Consider the following 20,667-nt stretch of genomic DNA (forward strand, 5'->3'; position numbering starts at 1 on the left):
AGTGTTTGCTCATTTAGCTGCTGATTTGGAAAATTCCCCCCTTTGGAGAGGATCAGTTCATTGTTGGAAGGAATTAGGGAGGTTATAAATGCCTGGATCTAGTGGCTGTACATTGGGTTTTGTGCCTGGACAAGGTGTAATGGACAGTGCCCCAACTTTTAGTCTATATCAGACGGGGGAAAAGTTGCTAAAGGATGACAAAAAGAGGGGAGAAAAGTTGTTGCTGAAGAATGACAAAAAGAACCTAATCCATGCCTTAAAACAAGAGGAAGGATGTAGAAAGATGAATCCAGTTCCGTGTTGTCCCAAAAATACCTAAGTGAGAGGAGACAAAGGTAAATCAAAGAATGTTTTAGGATGGAAAGGACACAACCCCTGGAGAAAGTTTTTTTTTGAGAGATTTATAATCAGAGAAGAGATTGTGGATAGATTTGTGATCAGAAAACAAGGCAGGAAAAACAAGGGAGGTGCTTTGAGGAGTTAATATTGAATTAGGGATTAAGAAAGGTTTGCATGTCATTGTAAACCAAGCTGCACCTCTGGTGGAGGTGAGGCAGCTCCCTTGGGGAAAATCCCCGTGGAACAGAGGAATTCAGTGCTGGGAAAGAGCAGGTGCCAGAATCAGGCTGTCAGGTGAGGGAGACAGGGGACTGGGAAAGGAGTTTGTGATGTGGTGGCAAAAAAGCACTGAAATTGTGTGCTGCAGTCACTTGTGGGAAGTGATAGTCAAACACCAAGCAGGAGCTGAGAAATGCTCCCATGTCTTTGCTCACAATGTAGGACAGCTTGGGCTTCAGCCCAGAAAGAGCCAGGAAAATTGGATGGAAGTCAGTAAGCACAAAGTCATTAAGAATAGGGAGAGCAGGAGGTAAGGAACATTTAAAACTCTCTCTCCAGCATGGCTGAGTTATGAATTAAGGAGTGTCTGCTCACAGCATCCCAGAATTTGCAGGGCATGAGGGAAGAAGTGTCATTTGATGGCATTTTAACTAGCAAGCATAGGCTGGGAAACAAAAATCCCTACAGCAGTTCCCTGATTAGATAGAGAAGGACAGAGAGAAAGACAACCTTGTCAGTTTTTCTGAAGTTATCTGGATGACAAACACAAAAGAAAACGAGGCTTGGGAGGTTTTACCCCAGCTAACCCAGTGCCAACAGATGTTGGATGTTAAAGAAATATCAAGGTTAGACATGAAATAAAATTCATTACCCAGCAGGGCTGTCTGTGTGCTGGGGAGGTTGGGATGATCCTCTCTGCCAGGAATCTGGGGCTCTGCAGCTCAGTTACATCCCATCAAGAACAATCCCTTCTCTTTCCAGCCAGGTTTTGTTCCTCACAGTGCTGCTTTAATTGCAATTAAGCTGAATGTACTTCTGAGGTTGAAATGGGCCATTACATGGTCCAGAGACTTCCCAAATATTCCTAGGGCAGCACTGATGGACCAAACCCATGGAGACAACATCCCTTTATCACTGCTCTGCCCAAGATCTGCTGAGGGTTGGACCTACCCAGCTAATGAAAGGTGCTGTGGAGGAGCCCCATGACAACTCTGAATGCCACTTGGAAATTAGTGCAAAGGAGAAGATTCAGGGAGATCATGGAATCCTAGAGTGGATTGGGTGGGAATGGCCCTTAAAGCTCATCTTGTTCCCATGGACACCTTCCACCATCCCAGGCTGCTCCAAGCCCTGTCCAGCCTGGCCATGGACATCCAGGGGCAGCCACAGCTGCTCTGGGCACCCTGTGCCAGGGCTGCCCACCCTCACAGGGAACAATTCCCTCCCAATATCACATCTAACCCTGCCCTGGCAGTGAGAAACTGTAGGGGGATAGAATATAAGAAAATAAAGGCAGTACAGAAAGTAATCTTACCCCTAAGGAGTTGCAGCTGGGTTAATTATCAAAGATTAGGAGCAGGCCTGACCTTAACAGGCCACAGTTGTAACCAGTGAGAAGAAGAGTGCTATAAAAGAGTGGGTGATGGTTGAGAAGGGAACTGGAGTCAGTTGGCTGCTGTGAGAAGAAGGAAGAGTTGGTGCTTAGAGGAGATGCCTATGAGAAACATCAAGGAGGTGTGAAACTCTTGCAATAAGGAGACAACAATATGGAACCTTTGCAGTGTAATGACAACAGGAAGCTGTTCCCCCTTGCCCCATCCTTCCTTGCCCTGGCTGTGGATATCCAGATCATCTCTTCTCTTGGCTTGTGAGCAGCCTTGAGGCAGAAGGAGCTGCAGCTGTTTGTGACTGCTCCAGGTGATGCAGAGGGGCACTGAGGCTGCAAATCCCAGGGCAGCAGAAGTGGGAGGTGAGGGCACTGCTGGCACACCAGGTTTACAACAAATGAGAACAATCCAGCTTTGGGCACTGCTGTGCCTTTGGTCACAGGAGATGGCTCCTTCCTCAGCAGACATTATGATACTTCAAGTGCACTAAGCACTTTCTGCAGGACTGATCTCTATCCGTCTGAGTTCCTTGCTGTTATCTACTCTAATAATTATCTGGAAGTCTCTGCATAATCTGTCTGTTTTTTTTTTTCTTTTCTTTTTTTTCCCAGGAAGCTGTGATAAACCCATGAAATTTGATATTTCTGCTGTGACAAAGGCATGAAATGCATGAGCTTTGATCATGAATTGCATGGGCCCTCTGCTTACAGTGTGGCACTGCAGCCAGATGTCACAGAGCTTGTTTTAGCAACACAGAACTCAGTCCCCACTGCTATGGGAACATTTCACCTGTTTCTGGAGTGCCCTGGGCTTTCTGCATGGGACCCAGGCAGTGGGATTTGCACAGGGAATCAAATGTTTTCCCAGCTGATCCCTTAGAAGTGATGCTTATTTCTAGGGAATTTCATTCCTGGGATCTGCCCAGCACCTCTGGAAATTGGGATCCGTGTGCCACAGCCCCCCAGGCACCTTCAGCATTTTACCCATGACATGTGAAGTGACTTTTACAATCAGCTCCTGGTCCTGTTCCCTCTTCCAGGCTGTCTGCAGAGACTTCAGGAAGGAGCATGCAAAGGTCAGAGCTATCCATGTCCCTGAGCCCCTGGGGCAGGCAGACAGCAGGGATATTCTAATGGATCAGGCAGTTATTTATTGCTCTGCAAGAAATAAATGTCTGTACACTCTGTGCCCAGCCCAGCAGTGGTGAGTGCTCTGCTGGCACAGACAGAGCTGTGCTCTGAAAAGCCTGGGAGCTGGTTATTATTTTATTATTTCTCGTGAAAGCACTGTGTTCCAGCACTTGAAGGAAATCAATACTCCAACCATATCCAGTCTCCTTCCCAGCCTGCTCCCAGAGAGAACCCCAGGAATGTTCTAGAGCACAGCAGAGCCTCCAAACCATGAGCCAAGAGCAGGGAGCTAGGCAGAGATTGGGAATGGCTTCCACACACTCCCTGCACCCCAGCTTAAAACTGCCCTGATGTTTTCATTTATTGGGGATTTCCAGACCTTCATGCTGGCACATTCATGTCAGAGCTTGTAGGGCATAAGGGGAAGATGTGTGCAGATATCAGTGGGTGTTGGGAAGGATGAAAGTTTGACAAGGAAGTCTCACAGATATGTGTGCTTAGCAGAAAGATTTTTAAATGGAGAGTCTGATGAAGGAATAGAGATGGAAGCAAGTTTTGATATAGAAGAAAAGAACTGCTGAGCCAGTCTCACTGGATAACCAAGGAGGCAAAGGGTGTGTTGGTTAGAAGGGGTTTTTATGGCTTAGAGCAAAGGATAAACCCACCCCAAACAAGAAGAGTTTTTTACCAAGCAGAAAGATAGCACAGGCAAACAAGTCAGCAAATGTGGCAAGTAGAAAAAAGGTCTCAGAATTTTCCACTGCAAGAAAACTGAAAAACAACTTCTAGCTTAAACTGTAATGTACTAACTTTTAGTGATTGGAGAGTAGTAACATGAATATGGTAATTACAGTAGTTATGATAGGCTATAGATAATAGTTAAGGTATAGATTGGTTCTGCTGTATGAAGATGCTCAGCAAAGAAAAGTCTATAATGCATTGTAACCAAAACCAAAGGGTCTCCAGGCCTGCCTGCAGCTGGAGCTGACAGCTGTGGGCACAGCTCTGTCACCCACAACCCTGGCCTGCTGGAACATCTTGGATGGAATGAACTCAATTTTGGAGAGCCCCTGGGGTCCTGCATCCCTCATTTCGGCTCTTACAAGTGGGGCTTTCCTGCATGGTGCAGGGGGATGGAGCATTGTGTGGCTCTAGGGAGGATGGAGGATTTGTACACCAGCCCCAGGAATGGTAAGGGTCCTGCTGGTAGGGACAATTCTGGGAGGTTGTGGCCTCAGTGATAAGAGCAATTGCCTTAGGAACAGAGGAACATTGCTTATCACAGAACCACAGAATAGTCTGGGTTGGAAGGGGACTTAAAGCCCATCTCAATCCATCCCCTGCCATGGACAAGGACACTTTCCACTGTCCCAGGCTGCTCCAAGCCCTGTCCTTGGACACTGTCAGGGATCCAGGGGCAGCCACAGCTTCTCTGGGCACCCTGTGCCAGGGCCTGCTCACCCTCACAGGAAGAATTTCTTTCTAACATTTAATCTAAATTTCTTTTCTTTCAATTTAAAGCCATTCCCCTTGTCCTATAACTATCTTCCTTTGCAATTAGTTGTTCTCTAACCTTTTAATAAGGTTAGAGAGATTCTAATAAGGTTAGTAAGACTCTCTAAGCACTGGAAGGCCACATTGAGGCCTGCCCTTATGGACATGGCTGCTTTCAAACCTCCAGGAACTCTGCTGGGGGAATTGCTACAGAAAGAAATGTGTCTAACCCTCCCATGGGATGGAAATAAATAAAAAAAGAGGGGAAAAAAGGACAATTTTTCATATCCAATGAAGAATTTATCCATGATTTTTAAGCTACCTCCTTCATGGCATCATTTCAGTGAGCCTACAGAGCTGAGGGAGCCCTGAGCTCCCCTGAGCACAACTGGGCACACATTTTAGGGCAGCAGGGAGCTGTGGGGCACTGTCACTGTCCCAGCCCAGATGTGCAGGAGCAAGGAGCTGTTTTGTGTACTGGCCTGCAGTGGTTGACCCCACACTCCCTGCTGGGGTAGTCGCTGTCCCACTCAGTGCTTCCTGGGGGGTTTGATGCTCCAGGAGAACGGGGTCCAACACTGTTCTGGAACTCAGACGAAATATGGGAGAAGTCCTGCAGGGTGGAGAGCAAAAGGAGGTTTACAGGGGCATACAAAGCAGGAGAAGAGCAGATTTAAAAAGAGTGCATAATCACATTTACAGGCATTGTCCCCAAACCTGTCAGTTCAGAGCACAGGAGGAGCCCCAGGGACAGAGGGAGGTCCAAGCCCAGACATGGTGTCAGTGCAGCAGCACATTTCACATCCCTTTTCCCTGCTCCTTTTGTCAGGATCCCCCTCCTTGGGGCTGACAATGGCTGTGGGGGACACACAGCCACAAAAGCCTTTGGGTTTTTGCAGTGTGGCCACCAAAGCAGTGTCCAGTACAGCCTAAGTCCTGTGCAGTTCCCCACCCCGGTGCTCAGAACAAGGGACAGCCACACAATCAATACTGTCCCCATGAGCTGCCACCACTGGCAACTCAGTCAGGACACTGAGGGGCTGCTCAGCTGAAAGCTGATCAGTGTTCCCCATTTTTTGGGGGTGAGTTTAATTAAATTTATATCCATTAGGCAATGTATATAAACCAGATTCATGAGAGTTACCTGGCAAAGAACACGACGTTTAAAAATACCCAAATTAGGGCAATGGAAGGTATTTTTTTATTTCTGTATTTTGTTCACAAACTATGTGGAATGGAGTTTCACAAAATGCTGCCCTCAGCAACAGCTCCTAACCCAGTGAGTGATTGTGAGGATCCCCAATAATGCTCTCACCAAATTACAGAAGCCACTTTGGCAGTGCAGAGCTAAAGCCCAGTCCCTGTGCTGGAGAAATTAGGAGCATTCAGGTTGCAGAAAACCTCCAAGATCATTGTGTTGCCATTAACCCAGCACTGCCACCCCACCACTAAACCCTGTCCTCACGTGCCACATTTACACATTTTTTGAAAGCTTCCAGGAATGGTGCCTCCACCACTTCTCTGGGCAGCTGTTGCACTGCCTGATAACCCTTTCAACAAAGACATTTTGTTTAATTTTCAATCTAAGCATTCTCTGGCACAACTTGAGGCCATCTCTTCTTGTGCTGTCCCTGTTCCCTGTGAGCAGAACCTGACCTGTGGCTGTCTCCTCCTGTCAGGGAGCTGTGCAGAGCCAACAATGTCAAAAATGTGTATTTTATGATTGGCTTTTCTCAAATATTCCAATGAATATTGTATGTGTTGTGTTAAAAAGTAATGCTGTAATAATTTTTTAGTAGTGTGTTAAATATAGTTTTAGGTAATAACAAAATGTTAAAATAGAAACTATGCTATGTAGGATACTTTTTTAAAGAGAGGACTTGCACCAAGTTAGCAGCCACAGGACAACTAAATCTTTCAGAGAAAGAGAATTTATTGCTCCATTATCAGGAGAAATGAACTTCTTCCCTCCTCACTCAAGCCGAGTTAGGATTAAGAGGAAGAAGCTGACACTGCCCAGACAGAATCCTGTATTTGAATGGAATTTATGCATCATGTATGAGGTGTATGAATATGCAACAGGCTGTTGTTTTAAAGGGTTAATCCTCTGTTAACGTGGGGCCTTTTTTGGGCTTATTTTGCCCAGAAAAGTTACCCGGACTGTCCATAACTCTTTGTTTTTATTGTCCTAATCCAAATTTTCCAAACTATTATTACTCTAATTATATTACAATTTTTAATAACCATTTAATTATCATTAAACTTTTAAAAATTTTAAAAACCAACCGATTGGCATTTTTCACACACAAGCTCCCCCCCTGAACCTCCTTTTCTCCATGCTGAGCCCCATTCCCATCTCCCTCAGCCCCTCCTGGTGCTCCGTGCCCCCATCCCCACGGAGCCCCACACTGACCTGCTGGCCGGGCGGCGAGGCGTTGATGGGGGGCTGTACCTGTAGTGCCATGGGGGGGGACAGGAGGGGCTGCTGGGGGACCTGCTGCATGCTGAGGGGCTGGGGCAGGAGCGAGCTCTGCGGGTGGTGCAAGGACAGCTGCTGGTGGAGCGGGGGGCTGATCTGGAAGGAGGGAGGAGGGGAGGCACTGATGCTGGGCAGCAGGGGCTTGGAGGGCAGCGTGCGGGGCAGCCCCGCGTGAGGGTGCCCACGGTAGCTCTGCAGCTCCGATGGGGACAGGAAGGAGCCCAGGCCGGGGTAGGGAGAGGATGCCTGAGGCGGCATGGGGTACATGGGCTGCTTGGGAGGGATCATCTTGGAAGGGGGGTTGCTCTGGGTGCTTTTCGTCTCCCCCTGGTCGGCAGAGCTCTGTGGGGAAACAGAGAGGGAGGTGGTGAGGAAGGGAAAGAGGAAACAGTGATACAGTGATGTGCATCCTGAGAGATCCATCAGTGCAGATAGCCACCCATAGGCTATCCCCCCCAGGGATTGTCTTAGCAAACCCTTCACTAAACATTGCCCTAAAAGATGTCACAGACATGTTTTATGGAAAATCCTTTACTTAGCATTTTTCCTCCTGAGAAGCTGAGAGGCCTCAAGAACAAAATGTAAACATTGATTATCTGCTGCTGTGGAATGCAACAGGTGCATCTGGGACTGGCCCATGTTGGATGTTTCTAATTAATGGCCAATCACAGTCAGCTGGCTTGGGCTCTCTGTCCAAGCCACAAACCTTTGTTATCATTCTTTTCTATTCTATTCTTAGCTACCTTTCTGATGAAATCCTTTCTTCTGTTATTTTAGTATCATTTTAATGTTATATATATAATAAAATAATAAATCAGCCTTCTGAAACATGGAGTCAGATTCTCATCTCTTCCCTCATCCTCAACCCCTGTGAGCACTGTCACACTGTATGACACCTACTACATGGCAGCCCACTTCCACTACGTACTGTCTATAGGAGCAGTATTTGCAATCCTAGCAGGCTTTATCCACTGATTCCCTCTATTCACTGGGTGCACCCTCCACTCAACATGGATCCCCATGGATCCTGCTCCTCTCCCACCTGCCCCAGGAACTGCCAGCCCTGCAGCAGCTGGGCGCCCACAGACTGTGTTTGGAGATTGTTTATCCACAGGTGATTGTTTCCATAGCTGGAAAATTAACTCCAGTAACTCAACTGTGCCTTTGGCAGAGACTGGAGCTTCAGGGGGAGCGAACCTGAAACCTCAGGTTTTAGCTTTTATATTTTCCAGATTCTGTGCTGCTTTAGTGTGTGGGTCTGGGCTTCATATGAGGGGATGGTGAGCTCTGTGCACAGAGCAGGGAGACAAAACAATTCCTGCTCCAGCTGGGCACCAAGGACAAATGATCCAAATCTCAGCCCAGGAGCACAAACACCATGGGCTGGAGAGAGAAAAACAAGCAGGGTGGGACTGCATGGGCTAAAGCTGGAATGGGACAATGAACTGCAAGATGCAAATGGAGCAGAACTGATCACAGTGACAGACCCCGTGCCCGGCCGTGCATTTTGGGACCATTTTGGTTCATCTTGGGTGCAGCCCTGGCTGGGCTCTTGTGCTGCCCAAGGTGGATCCATGGAGGCCTTTGAATAAATCCCTGCTTTATTCTTTAGTTCTGTCCAGTCTCTGTTCTAGATCAGCCTTCCGAAGACATCAAACCAGTGCAGACACAAACTGCCTCCAGCAGCTGACTGCTTTGGGTGGCTGACAAACCCATCCTGCTTCCAGCAGAGTACAAATGGGTCTATAAACCCTCTGCTTTCCCCATCCTCTGCATCCCTGCAGCCCTGGTGGGTCTACAATGCACAGGACAATCATTTTGGCAGGAAGGAGAGAAGGACAAGGGGAAATTTTCTGGGTTGGACAATGAGGGTTTTGTCCTGTGATGGGCAGTCAGAACTACACTGTGTTGCTTTGCTGAAAACCAAGTTTTGCAGAAGAGCAAATTGGAGAAATTGAGAAAAAACCCAAAGCCATAGAGCACATGCCTCCCTTCACCCCACACAGGGACACTGATGAAACCCCCCAGAGTAAACCTATCCAAAGTGGGGCCTCACTGCAGCTCTCTAAAGCAGATGACAGCCCAGCTCCTGCCCTAACCATGCCACAGAGCCCCTCTTTCAGCCCCTTGGGAAGGTGCTGATGCTTTGATCAGCTCTGATATCACAATTAGACAGCATTTCTGATAAATGTGCCTCTCCCTGGGGGCTGCTGTGGGTTGTACCCTGTGTGTGAGTGTGCTGTACCTTGGAGACGAGGCTGGCCCGGTACGCAGCCAGGGCTTTCAGGTACTCCTTCTTGGCAGCTTCTGTTTTCCTCTTGTATGCCTGGAAGGACCAAGGGATGGAAAACCATTAGTAGAGGGAACAGGGGGCTGCTGGCCTTGGCTGCACCCACCTGCTCAGTGAGAGCCCCCTTCAGTGGGGCTCTGTGCATGAAAAACTCAATTCTGCTGCAGGGGAATTTACACCAAACCAAGAAAATGAAGCCCCTGGATTGGACCCTGCTGGGATTTTTGATCTGATCCTGTGCTGGGATCTCTGGTCAGAGTGGTCTGTGTGTTTAGACAGGTAAGAGACACAGTCTGATTTACAAGGTGAACACAGTGAAATCTCTTCCCAACAGGAAGCTGAGTAAAGAGTGATCCAGGCTCTTGGAAGAGCAGGACAAAAGCCCAAATCCTCAATGACAGGACTGTTTTTAAAGTCCCTTCCAACTCAATCCATTCTATGATTCTGTGATGATGACCAGCTTAAAAACACCTGAGACAGTCAGAATTCCTAAATTATCGATTTGTTTTCTTGGTTTTCCCAATATTCTCCTTTAGAGCTCAAAACCCCAGCTCTTCCCTGCAGTCTGGACAGCTGGGAACTGCTTTCTGATCTTACAAAAACTGAGATTTTTGCCTCGTGTTATGACTTGGTGAGCTGGAGATTGCAGGGAAGCAGCAAGTACCAGGAGGGTTCACTTCCCTAAGGAAAATAAAGATTTGGAAGAGTGAATTATGGTTTATTTTTCCCCATAATGAGAGATGCCTCATGATCATGTCAGTGCTGGTTCCCTTCCTGCCTGGATCCTGGTCCTCCACACGCAGGTGAAGACCTGCAATAAATAATGGTGTGATCCACTCTGCCCCCAGCATGATTCCCCATAGGATTACACAGATTAAACTGAGCAAAGAAGTTATTTTAAAACTGAATAAAAATTTCAGGATAAAGGCAGGAACTCCCAGGGAAAATACCCACCAACCCTCTTCTCCACTGGAAACCCAAAGCCTTCCTCAAATGATGCACTGAAAGTTGATTTCAATTAGAACAGATTTGCATGTATTTAATTCAGCTTTAAAACCAACAACAGCTTTCAGCAGTTGAAATGCTGAAGCCTGGTGGGCACATTATGTGTTCAGGATGATTTAGGTGGATATTGGGAAGAATTTCTCCATGGAAAGGGTTGCCCAGCCCTGGAGCAGGTTGGTCAGGGAGGTGGTGGAGTCACCATTTCTGGAGGTGTATAAAAGACCTATGGATGTGGCACTTGGGGATGTGGTGGTTGTGGCATTCACATTCTCTGGAAAAATCCCTTCACCCAGGATTTTTCTCTTGGGAAACTGAGAAGCCTCAGAGAAAAGGAAAACAATTCTTCTCTCATTTGCTTCTCCTGTGTTGTGCTCACATGTGCAATGTGTTTGGAGATTGTTTGCCCACAGGTGATTGTTCCATTGCATTCTGCTGGGAGTTGTTTTCACTCTTTGGCCAATCAGGGCCAAGCTGTGTCAGGGCTCTGGAGAGAGTCACCAGTTTTCATTATTATCTTTGTAGCATTCAGTGAGCATCCTTTCTGGATTTTTTAGTATAGTATAGCATTCTTTAATATAACATAGTATTTTAAAGTAATAAATGAGCCTTCTGAGAACCTGGAGTCAGATCCATCACTCCTGCCTCCGTCTGGGGAGAACCCAAATACAACAGGTGGCTGTGGCAGTGCTGGGCTGACAGTTGGACAGGATGATCCTGAAGGTATTTTCCAACCAAAACAATCCCACAATTCTATGATTTAGCTTATTTCCCCTGCAAATTTCCATGGCCATGGCAGACTCCCTCCCAGCACTGACCTCTGAAGGGAGAGTAACCTTCCAGCAGTTGAACTGAATGTGAGTTTAAAATCAGTACAGATAAATTCTATTAAAAATGGATTGAAAGCCTTATTTTCATTGCTAAATCACAGTGGGTCCTGTAATGAAACGTTTTGACTCGACACACTGGAGGTCTCAGATGGCAATTTCCTGAAATGGAGCATTTCTCTACGTTTGTCTTTGGCTTTATGGCATTCAGGAAATATTACATTTGCTCCATTCAGAACAAAATTACTTTTCAAAATGTCAGCCTGAAGAAGAGTTTGCCTGTGAAAAGTAACTATTTCTTCAAACAGTATCAGTTCCCTTAATAAAAGCTATTACCTTTCTCTACAATCTCCAGATCTTTTATTATGGAATCAAAGAGTGGTTTGGGTTGGAAGGGACTTTAAAGCTCCTCCAGTTCCATCCCCCTGCCATGGGCAGGGACACCTTCCACTGAGGGAGGTTTGTGCCCATAACTGCACCAGAGAATTTATTGTGTTCAGCAGCAGAGCTGGTGGATGCTCCTAAATGTGGTACCTGATGCCCTCACAGCAATGAAATAGGAATTCCTGTATCTCAGTGTTTAAGAGAGGGCACAGCTGGATGCTGCCCTATGGAGAACATTTTTAATTATTTTTCCTCTATAACAGCAAAATACAAGAGTGGTTTTACCTTTTTTTTTCCCCAGTATGGTGGGAAAACAAAGTATTCAGAGCTATGCAAAGATAAATTTAATTATTAGCAAGACTTGCCTGGAGCAAAACCTGCAATTTCTGGACAGGTAAATTAGACTTCCTAAAGCTAAATGCAAATAAATAAATAACCAATAAAGTCTGTGCCTATCTTCATTCCCATCACTTGCTTTTCCTGCTAAATTCCTTTTTTTTTTTTAATGCCACTCTTCATTTGTTCTTGTCTCTTTTAGAGATCTTTCGTTGGGATGTGCTGCTGGGTGGGCCTGGTGCAGGACTGGGCAGGGGCAGCCAGTGGCTCATTGGAGCTCAAGCCTGGCCACCAGCAGGGTGAGCTCAGGGACTGTGCTCTCTGATGTTTCTCTGGTGAGCTGCAAGTTCTGGAAGATTCCTGGTGGATTATCTGGGTTTTGAGCATAGAATCCCAGAATGGTTTGGTTTGAAGGCGCCGTTTTGATCCACCCCTGCCATGGGCAAGGACACCTTCCATGGTGTCTCACCATGGTCTATTCCACCAGTCCATGGAATTGGTTATTCCACCATCCCAGGCTGCTCCCAGCCCTGTCCAGCCTGGCCTTGGGCACTTCCAGGGATCCAGGGGCAGCCACAGCTTCTCTGGGTGACATGTGCCCACCCTCATTGCAAAGAACCATCCCTAAGGGTCTCCTGTTGGGAATTTTGCAGTCCTGCCCTGCACCCCCACAGGGCTCCCTGCCTGTCCCCAGGGAATCACCACACTGATGTGGGATCTGAACAAAGCTCCTCACAAATCCTCTGTGGAAAGGCAGCTCTAGTGCAGCATTTATAACCTTTAAAATTTTAATTTAAACATTGACAAAACCACGTTACTTTCTAATTAAATCCCATTTTCTCCCAGGGATTTTAATTTTGAAGTAATTGATCAGATTTAAGGATCCTCAAAACATTTTGCATGTTTTTCTTCCTAACCTGCCATGCCCACTGATTTATTTTCCTTATTCATTAGCAGGAGGATTCATTAGTCATTAAGTGAGTGGGTGGGTTGGAAGGAGGAGGGGGGGGATAGGAAATAAAAATGGTTAGTGATTATGAAAACAAAAAAAAAAAACAGAGCTGTAAGAAGCATATGTCGGGATCGTAATCCTGACACCTCTGTGTCTCAGCAAAGCAGCCAGTAATTGTAGCATAATGAAATGTTCTTGTTTGATAACAAGTTAATTAGAGAAGACAATTACTGCAAACCCCGCTGACGCCCACGAGCGGCTCCGCGTCGCGCAGGCACTGAGCGACAGCCGGGGCTGTTCTCTGTCACCTCTGCATCCCAGCCCTCCTGCTCCAGCAGGAATCCTGCTCCCCAAGCCTGGGGAACGAGGGGAAAGGCTCAAACTCTCCCCCAAAAAATCGAGTGGTACATTGAGCCCACGTGGGAGGGTCTCTGCTGCAACACCAGGTGGAGTTTGGGGTGTTTTGCTTCATAAAAAAGGTAAAACATCAGGAGAGGAGAGATGGGAAGTGCAGGAAAGGTGTCCAGGAGGAAAGCTGGGGAGGAAGACCAAGAGGAGCCACCATGATGTAGCAAAGGAGGCACGGGGTGATCCTCTGCATGTAGGAACAGAAGCAAAATAGGCTTAAATTACACCAAGGGAAATGTTGGGTAAGCACTGGGAAGGCTTGGGAGCAGTGAGGATAATTAAGCATGGGAAGACATTGCCTGGGGAGATGTGTAATCTCCACCATTGAGGGTTTAAGAACAGATTAGGAACACATCCATCAGGAATGGCTTAAGTAGAGATCCTGACTTCAGGCATGAGTATGGGCTGGTTGACCTCTTAAGTCTCTCCTTGCCCTTCTTTCTATGATTCCATGACTGTTTTTTTTCTTCTCCCAAATGTGTAAATTTGGTTTTTATTCTGCTTGTAAGTCTGCAGGGCTTTTCTTGTAACTATTATACACTTTCCTGCAAGATATGTCTTGAGACCACCATAACTTATGGCTTATTCACAAGATGTCTCAAAGCACATCCTCCCTGCACATTCCCCTTTCTCTCCACACATCCTTACCACAGCCACTGGAAAGGCAAATAGGAAACATGGACAGGTTATCCTTATTCCTTCCCAGATCCTCCTTTCCTGCTTGCATCCCATTCTGTCTTCAAGACTTATTCTGTCCCTCCCACCAACCAGCCCAAGCTACACTTCCAGAATAAAGCCTGTGGTCTGGATTATCTGGTAAGTCTTGCGGTCAACATCCCCAAGGGTACTTCCAGGGAAGACCCTGGCTGTGGAACTATTTCCATGGTTTCAGGAGAGCTCCTGCTTTATCCTGGTGGAGACACAGTGCTGGGAAGCAATTCCTTTGGAGAATGAGTGTAAGAGCCTGCAATGAAGCAGGAATTCCCATTGGTTAAAGCATCTTGAGGGGTTCCTGCTCTCCACTGCTTCGACTTCATGGGGTGGGTGTGGCATTCACACTCTGAAAAAATCCCTTCACCCAGGATTCTTCTCTTGGGAAGCTGGGAAGCCTCAGAGAAAAGGAAAACAATTCTTATCCCATTTGCTTTTCCTGTGTTGTGCTCACATGTGCAATGTGTTTGGAGATTGTTTACCAACAGGTGATTGTTCCATTGCATTCTGCTGGGAGTTGTTTTCACTCTTTGGCCAATCAGGGCCAAGCTGTGTCAGGACTCTGGAGTGAGAGTCACCAGTTTCATTATTGTCTTTTTAGCATTCTGTAAGTATCCTTTCTGTATTCTTTAGTATAGTTTAATATAGTATTCTTTAATATCATATAGTATCATAAAACAATAAATTATCCTTCTGAGAACTTGGAGTCAGATTCATCACTCCTGCCTTCATCAGGGCACCCCACAAAGATAATAGGGTGGAAGTCATCCCTCACTCCATGTGAGGGCACAAGTGCATTCCCAGGACAATCCACTGAAGATTCCAAAGGGAACAGGGGGGTGACAAATCCTAATACTAGCCTCCAATGAAAACCACACACCATTCACCTTCCAAACCTCTGATCTTGCTCTCCAAGAAGGACAGTGACACTCATGGAGCTGTTAAAAGCAGATCTGACCTTTCCCATCCTCCCCATCGTTATCCTGCTCTCCACCAGACCTCTTTGGAAGCCTTGTTTGGGGTTGGTGCTTTGATCCTTCTCTGGTGCATGGCTTTTCTTGATGCCCAGAAGATGCTGAAGCCTCTTTCCAGGCCAGGGCAGCTGCCTGGACCCTTCCAGCCCTCCCTGCCAGGGCTTTGGGGCTGCAGGAGGAAAGTGCATCCTGCTGTGGCTCTGGGGCTGACAGCTCTGTACAAAGCTACAGCGTGGCTGTTCCTGTGGGATCTCTCTCCTCTGGTGGCTCTTCCATAAAACAACTTTACAGCTGGTTCTCAATGCCTCTGTCCCACCACAGACCCTGCAGTGTCCTGTCAGCAGCTGAAGGATCAGGGTCAATGAGCAGATGGATCTGATTAAATGGGTGATCTATTACTTTCTGCTGAGCATTTCTTCTGCTGGGTAATTTACCCCTGGAGTGTGACTTGATCCCTGGAGCTGTGTTGTTCTCCAGGCTGTACATCTGTGTCAGAAAATCCCATTTGTGTTTGGCCATGGAGTCACTCAGCATTACTGAACTGCTCCCGGTGAAGCGCGAGTGAGAACTCATCTCTGGTATCTTTGTGTCCCAGGCTCAAAAACTCAACTGAAAATGCTGGGTTTGCCCAATCTCTGCTCATTTCAGATGGGAAGCTCTGGGTTAGCCTGGGGATCACCCAGCACATTGCTTGGGAGCTCCTTGGTTCCTCTGCTCCCAGTTTCTGGGGCCTATGGAAACACCTGCCCAGGGCTTTGATTTGTGGCTGGATTTGCTGACAAAGAGAAGCTGGTTCCAGAGACTCCTGCAGCTGCCACCTTGGCATTGATCTCCACCATTGCTTGGCTCCAATCCAACCTCCTCTTCACCAAAACACTGCAGGGAACAGGGAGGTGCTCAGAGAGGGACGAGCAGAAATTGGCAGAGGAGAGTGAATCCCAGCAGTGACTTCTCTGCAGAGTCTCCAGGCTTATCACCCCCAGGAATTCCCCCTGAGGGAGGGCAGTCACCAGGGCTATGTCCCCTGCTCTGGGGCAGATGTGGCCCATGGTGGCCCTGTGGGTGGCACAGCCTGGCTGTTGTGCCAGGGGAAAATCCTCCTGGGGAATTAGCAGAGCTTTGCTCCAATCCAGAGCTCAATTTCTCCTAATTTCTGTCAAATCAGGCAGCCCTTTTAAACCATGCTGGGGAACTCTGCTTGAGATCTGCTAATGGAAAAACTCCCACCGAGGCACGGGATGCTGGAGCTGGGACCTGGAGGATTCCTGTGTCAGGTACCCCATTGGATGCTAATGGCTGAATTAGCATTTCACTCTGCAGCAGAGTCGGAGCTATCTCTACAGGAACAGCTGCTAAACTATTTGCAAAGTTCAAAGAGAATGTATTCATTTTTCTTTTTTTTTTCCTCGAGTCACATTCTTCAGATTCCCGTGTAAGCTCCTTAGGAAAGGCCACGGCAGCTGTTGAAGAATGAAGATTACAACGTCCTGCCAACGCAGCGCTGGGGATATTTAAGGTATTGTTATTTATTCCTATTCTACAGCCACGCTGGAAGGGGTTAAAATGGGGAGGAAAATGGTGCTTTGCCGAACAGGTGTCCTTGAGCAGTACCCAAGGACACGGAGATTGCTAATCCTGTATTCCACAGCATGATCAAATCACCAGGCAACAGATATAAATAAAAAAAGGCAGGAAATAAGGAAATTTAGATACAAGTGTGTCAGAGGGAAAATGAAGATTCATTGTGAAGAGGCTGAGAAGAGAAGAAGAAGAAGGAACAAAATGACAAAGCCACAAATGATAAACCAGTAAGAACAAAAGAAAGGGGGGAGAAAAAAGCCTCTCTGTGAAATGCATGTCTGTGACAGCAGCAGCCAAATCAAAGATGCTGCTAGATTATATGGTTTCTTGCATGATATGCATTCTGCTTCCCTTTCTGTGTTTGTCTTTCAGCTGGTGCACAGGGAGAAAAAAACATATCTGAAATGGGACGTGAGCAACCTTTATTTTCCTTGTTTCATCAGGAGGAGAAAGCAAATTTGCTTTGTGGGAGCAGCAGCACCTGCTCAATGGCAAATAAATAGCTCCAGCTTTGATATTACAGTGCATATAATCATTAGCAGCACAAATGGCAGAGGATTAACCCCCTGTGTGCTGGCCAGGACTACCTGGCAAAGGGCTGGCACGTCCCTGCTGCCAGCAGGAATGCTCCAGGAGGTGTCTGTGGAGGGGGCACAGGACCATCCTTCCCAGCCTGGCATGGCTACAGGCCACCAGCACTGGGCTGCCCTCAGCCCTTTGGCCCTGGCAGAGCTCTGTGCAGCCCAGTCTGTGTGCAGGATGGAGCTGGGCACGGATGGACACGGGGCAGGCACAGCAGGAACGTGCCAGGGGCTGCTCACACGTGGGGGAATCACAAAATGCCCTGGGTTTGTGGAGCAGCTGCCCTGGAAACCCCTCCCTGCTGCTTTCCACAAGGTGGAACCAAAACACCCCCAGGACTGGGGCCCACTGGAGGGCACGGGGTAAGGTTTGTAAATCTTCTCTGAAGAGAAACTCCAGGGATGTAAAGAACTGCTCAGTGACACCTTGGGGCTGGGCTCTGCCCCTCTGGGATCCAAGTGAGGGACCAGCTCCAGAGCAGATCCTACAGCCTCACATCCACCCCTTCTCAAGCCAGGAAGAGGGGAACTGTTCTCTAAAACTTTGGTCATAATTTAGCCAAAATACCCAGATCTGGCTTTTGTTTGCCTGTTATGCCACCTCTTGTCAGGACCCAGGACATCCCCCTGGCTGTCCTGAGCAGCCAAGACCCCTGGAGGGGGCTCAGTGACCCTGGCACAGAGCCCAAAATGCCCCTGTGGTTTTGATTATGACCCGTGGAGCAAATTACCAACCTTGTATGAAGATCTGCCAGTCATGACAAATTAAGTAGAATAACAGTGAATTTATCACAAGGTGAAAAAAATAGATTTTGGGGTTTCTGGTATGGGGGTTCAGGGGGGCAAGATGGAGGGAACTGGGAGTGTCCACCCTTTCTCCTTCTTCTTCTTGGCCTCCATCTTCTGCTGTGATGTTGGCACTTACAGATTGATTTAGAGTAGAAGCTCACTGTCTAACATAGGTGATGGGTATTGGAAAGTAATTGTAAATATTGTATAGGTAGTTTTTAGTATAAAGACATAACACTGCCCTGGGGCAGGGTTGGACTTGACTGTCTTGCTGAATGGACCTCAGCTGGATGGGAGAAAATATTTTATGGGTAAGATACAATAAACAACCTTGAGACCGAGAAATGAAGAGCCCCGACTCCTTCTTCAAGTGCCAGGCTGGGAAAAGAGACTTTCCAACTTTTTTTGGGTCACTCTGACCAGCTAAAGATCCCAACACCTCTGTGTGGCTTTTCCCCAGGCTGCTTTCTGCAGCGACGACATGAAGCCACATTTGTCCAGAAAGCTAAAAGCAGTGTCCTTGATGAAACACTTCCCTTCTCCAGCTTTTCCACCCCTTCCCAGAGCACAATCCTGCCTGCTGATGGGCTGATGCAGCCGTGTGTCAGGCTGGACCACCAGGCTGCAGCAGGATGCTGGCTGTGCTGTTTGGACACCATCCCCTCTCCAGATGTACCAGGAGAGCCCCTGGAAGGGAATGTGTGCACCACATCCTGCAGGAAACACCTACACGACAGCCCAGCCACTTGTTTTCACTCATTACAGGCATTTCAAAATTTTCTTTTCCTTTTCCCCCTTTCCATCACGTTGCCTCACAAATCCAAAAAAAGCTTCAGGGGTGTTGGCAGAGGGAAGCAAACAGGGGCTAAATAAACTCTCCTGCAGCCAGACACTTGCAGAGCGAACGTGCCACACCACACAAACCACCCCAGAACCAAGGAGAAATCGTGTCCCTGCAGCCAGATCCCGGGCAGGGAGGTAACTGCTGTGGGAGAGAAGCATCCAGCTGGAGACAAAGGCAGGAAGTTAATATTTAAGCATTTAGACAAGGAACAAATGACTTAATTAAATCAATTACAGCGGGGAGAAATGGAGCCACTTAGAAAGCGTGTGTAAAGAGACGGGGAGGCTGCTGCGAGCTCGTGGAAGAGAGGGAGGAGGGAGGGAGGGAGAGTTAGCAGGGGAGATAAACGGGCTGGTTTAATCCCTGCTGGTAATTAAGAGCTGAGCGTCTGCACTGCGCTGAGTCAGGGTGGCAGCAGTGCTCGCACTCCCCGAGCTGTGCTGATGTTTGTAGTAAAGGAGGGCCAGGCTGAGATGCTGGGGGGGGGGGGATGCAGGCAGGAGAAGGAGGTGACACAAAGCTCCTCCACACTCCTGAACCACACAGAAACAGAAACGAGGCCCCTGTCCTGCAGCTTCCCAGTGTTGGGGTCACTCTCCTGACCTCCCTCCCCTCTTCAGATTTCTCATCTCTTTCAGATTTCTGCCTGCTGTCGAAGCAACAGCAAAAACCAAGCCCCTATGCTGTTGGGGTCACTCTCCTGACCTTCCTCCCCTCTTCAGATGAGGAATTTCTGCCTGCATGATCCTACAGTGATCCTGCCAAAAGAGAGCAGCAAAAGAGCTTTCATCTCTGGAGATCCTCTGCTCTTACCCCTGACTCAGTGTGGGGTGGAAATCAAGGTTCTATCCCAGCAGAACTTCCAGTTAAATGGCTTTTTCCCTCCCTGCTGCTCTCAGTGCTGGCCTGGGACACCCAGAGACACAAAGCTTTTCCACACTCCTGAACCTCCCACATCCTGAAGCAACAGCAAAAACCAAGTCCCTATCCTGCACCTTCCCAGGGCTGGGGTCACCCTCCTCACCTTCTTCCCCTCTTCAGATGGGGAATTTCTGCCTGCATAATCCTAAACTGATCCTCCCAAAGAGGAGAAAATGGAGCAGCAAAAGAGCTTTCATCCTCTGCTCTCACTCCTGACTCAGTGCGGGGTGGAAATCAAGGTTCTATCCCAGCAGAACTTCCAGTTAAATGACTTTTTCCCTCCCTGCTGCTCTCTCCACAGATGAAACTGCTTCCAGTGCTGTAAAGGAGGGCCAGGCTGAGATGCTGGGGGGGATGCAGGCAGGAGAAAGAGGTGACACAAAGCTTTTCCACACTCCCGAACCCCCCACATGCTGAAACAACAGCAAAAACCAAGCCCCTGTCCTGCTGGGGTCACCCTCCCGACTTTCCTCCCCTCTTCAGATGGGGAATTTCTTCCTGCTTGATCCTACAGTGATCCCTCCAAATAGGAGAAAACAGAGCAGCAAAAGAGCTTTCATCCCTGGAGATCCTCTGCTCTTACTCCTAACTCAGTGTGGGGTAGAAATAAAGGTTCTATCCCAGCAGAACTTCCAGTTAAATGGCTTTTTCCCTCCCTGCTGCTCCCAGTGCTGCCCTGGGACACCCACAGACACAGAGCTTTTCCACACTCCTGAACCTCCCACACCCTAAAACAACAGCAAAAACCAAGCCCCTGTCCTGTTGGGGTCACACTCCTGACCTTCCTCTCCTCTCCTCTTCAGATGAGGAATTTCTGCCTGCATGATCCTACAGTGATCCTGCCAAAAGAGAGCAGCAAAAGAGCTTTCATCCCTGGAGATCCTCTGCTCTTACCCCTGACTCAGTGTGGGGTGGAAATCAAGGTTCTATCCCAGCAGAACTTCCAGTTAAATGGCTTTTTCCCTCCCTGCTGCTCTCCCCAGTGCTGGCCATGGACACCCAGTGACACAAAGCTTTT

The 20,667-nt window shown here is 47.8% G+C and overlaps 1 protein-coding gene across 2 annotated transcripts in view; it reads right to left on the bottom strand.

The window, feature by feature from the left end:
* TOX2 (TOX high mobility group box family member 2) overlaps window positions 1–20,667 on the bottom strand; it is a 176,401-nt gene that overhangs the window by 3,695 nt on the left and 152,039 nt on the right. For both annotated transcript variants that reach the window (XM_063172164.1, XM_063172165.1), the window contains 3 exons: window positions 9,295–9,375; window positions 6,984–7,391; window positions 5,053–5,183 (listed from right to left, as the gene is read on the bottom strand). In XM_063172164.1, the coding sequence (XP_063028234.1) occupies window positions 5,053–5,183; window positions 6,984–7,391; window positions 9,295–9,375 (620 nt within the window). The remainder of the gene's footprint in view (window positions 1–5,052; window positions 5,184–6,983; window positions 7,392–9,294; window positions 9,376–20,667) is intronic.

Source organism: Melospiza melodia, chromosome 19 (assembly GCF_035770615.1).
Source record: "Melospiza melodia melodia isolate bMelMel2 chromosome 19, bMelMel2.pri, whole genome shotgun sequence".
Classification (NCBI taxonomy): Eukaryota; Metazoa; Chordata; class Aves; order Passeriformes; family Passerellidae; genus Melospiza; species Melospiza melodia.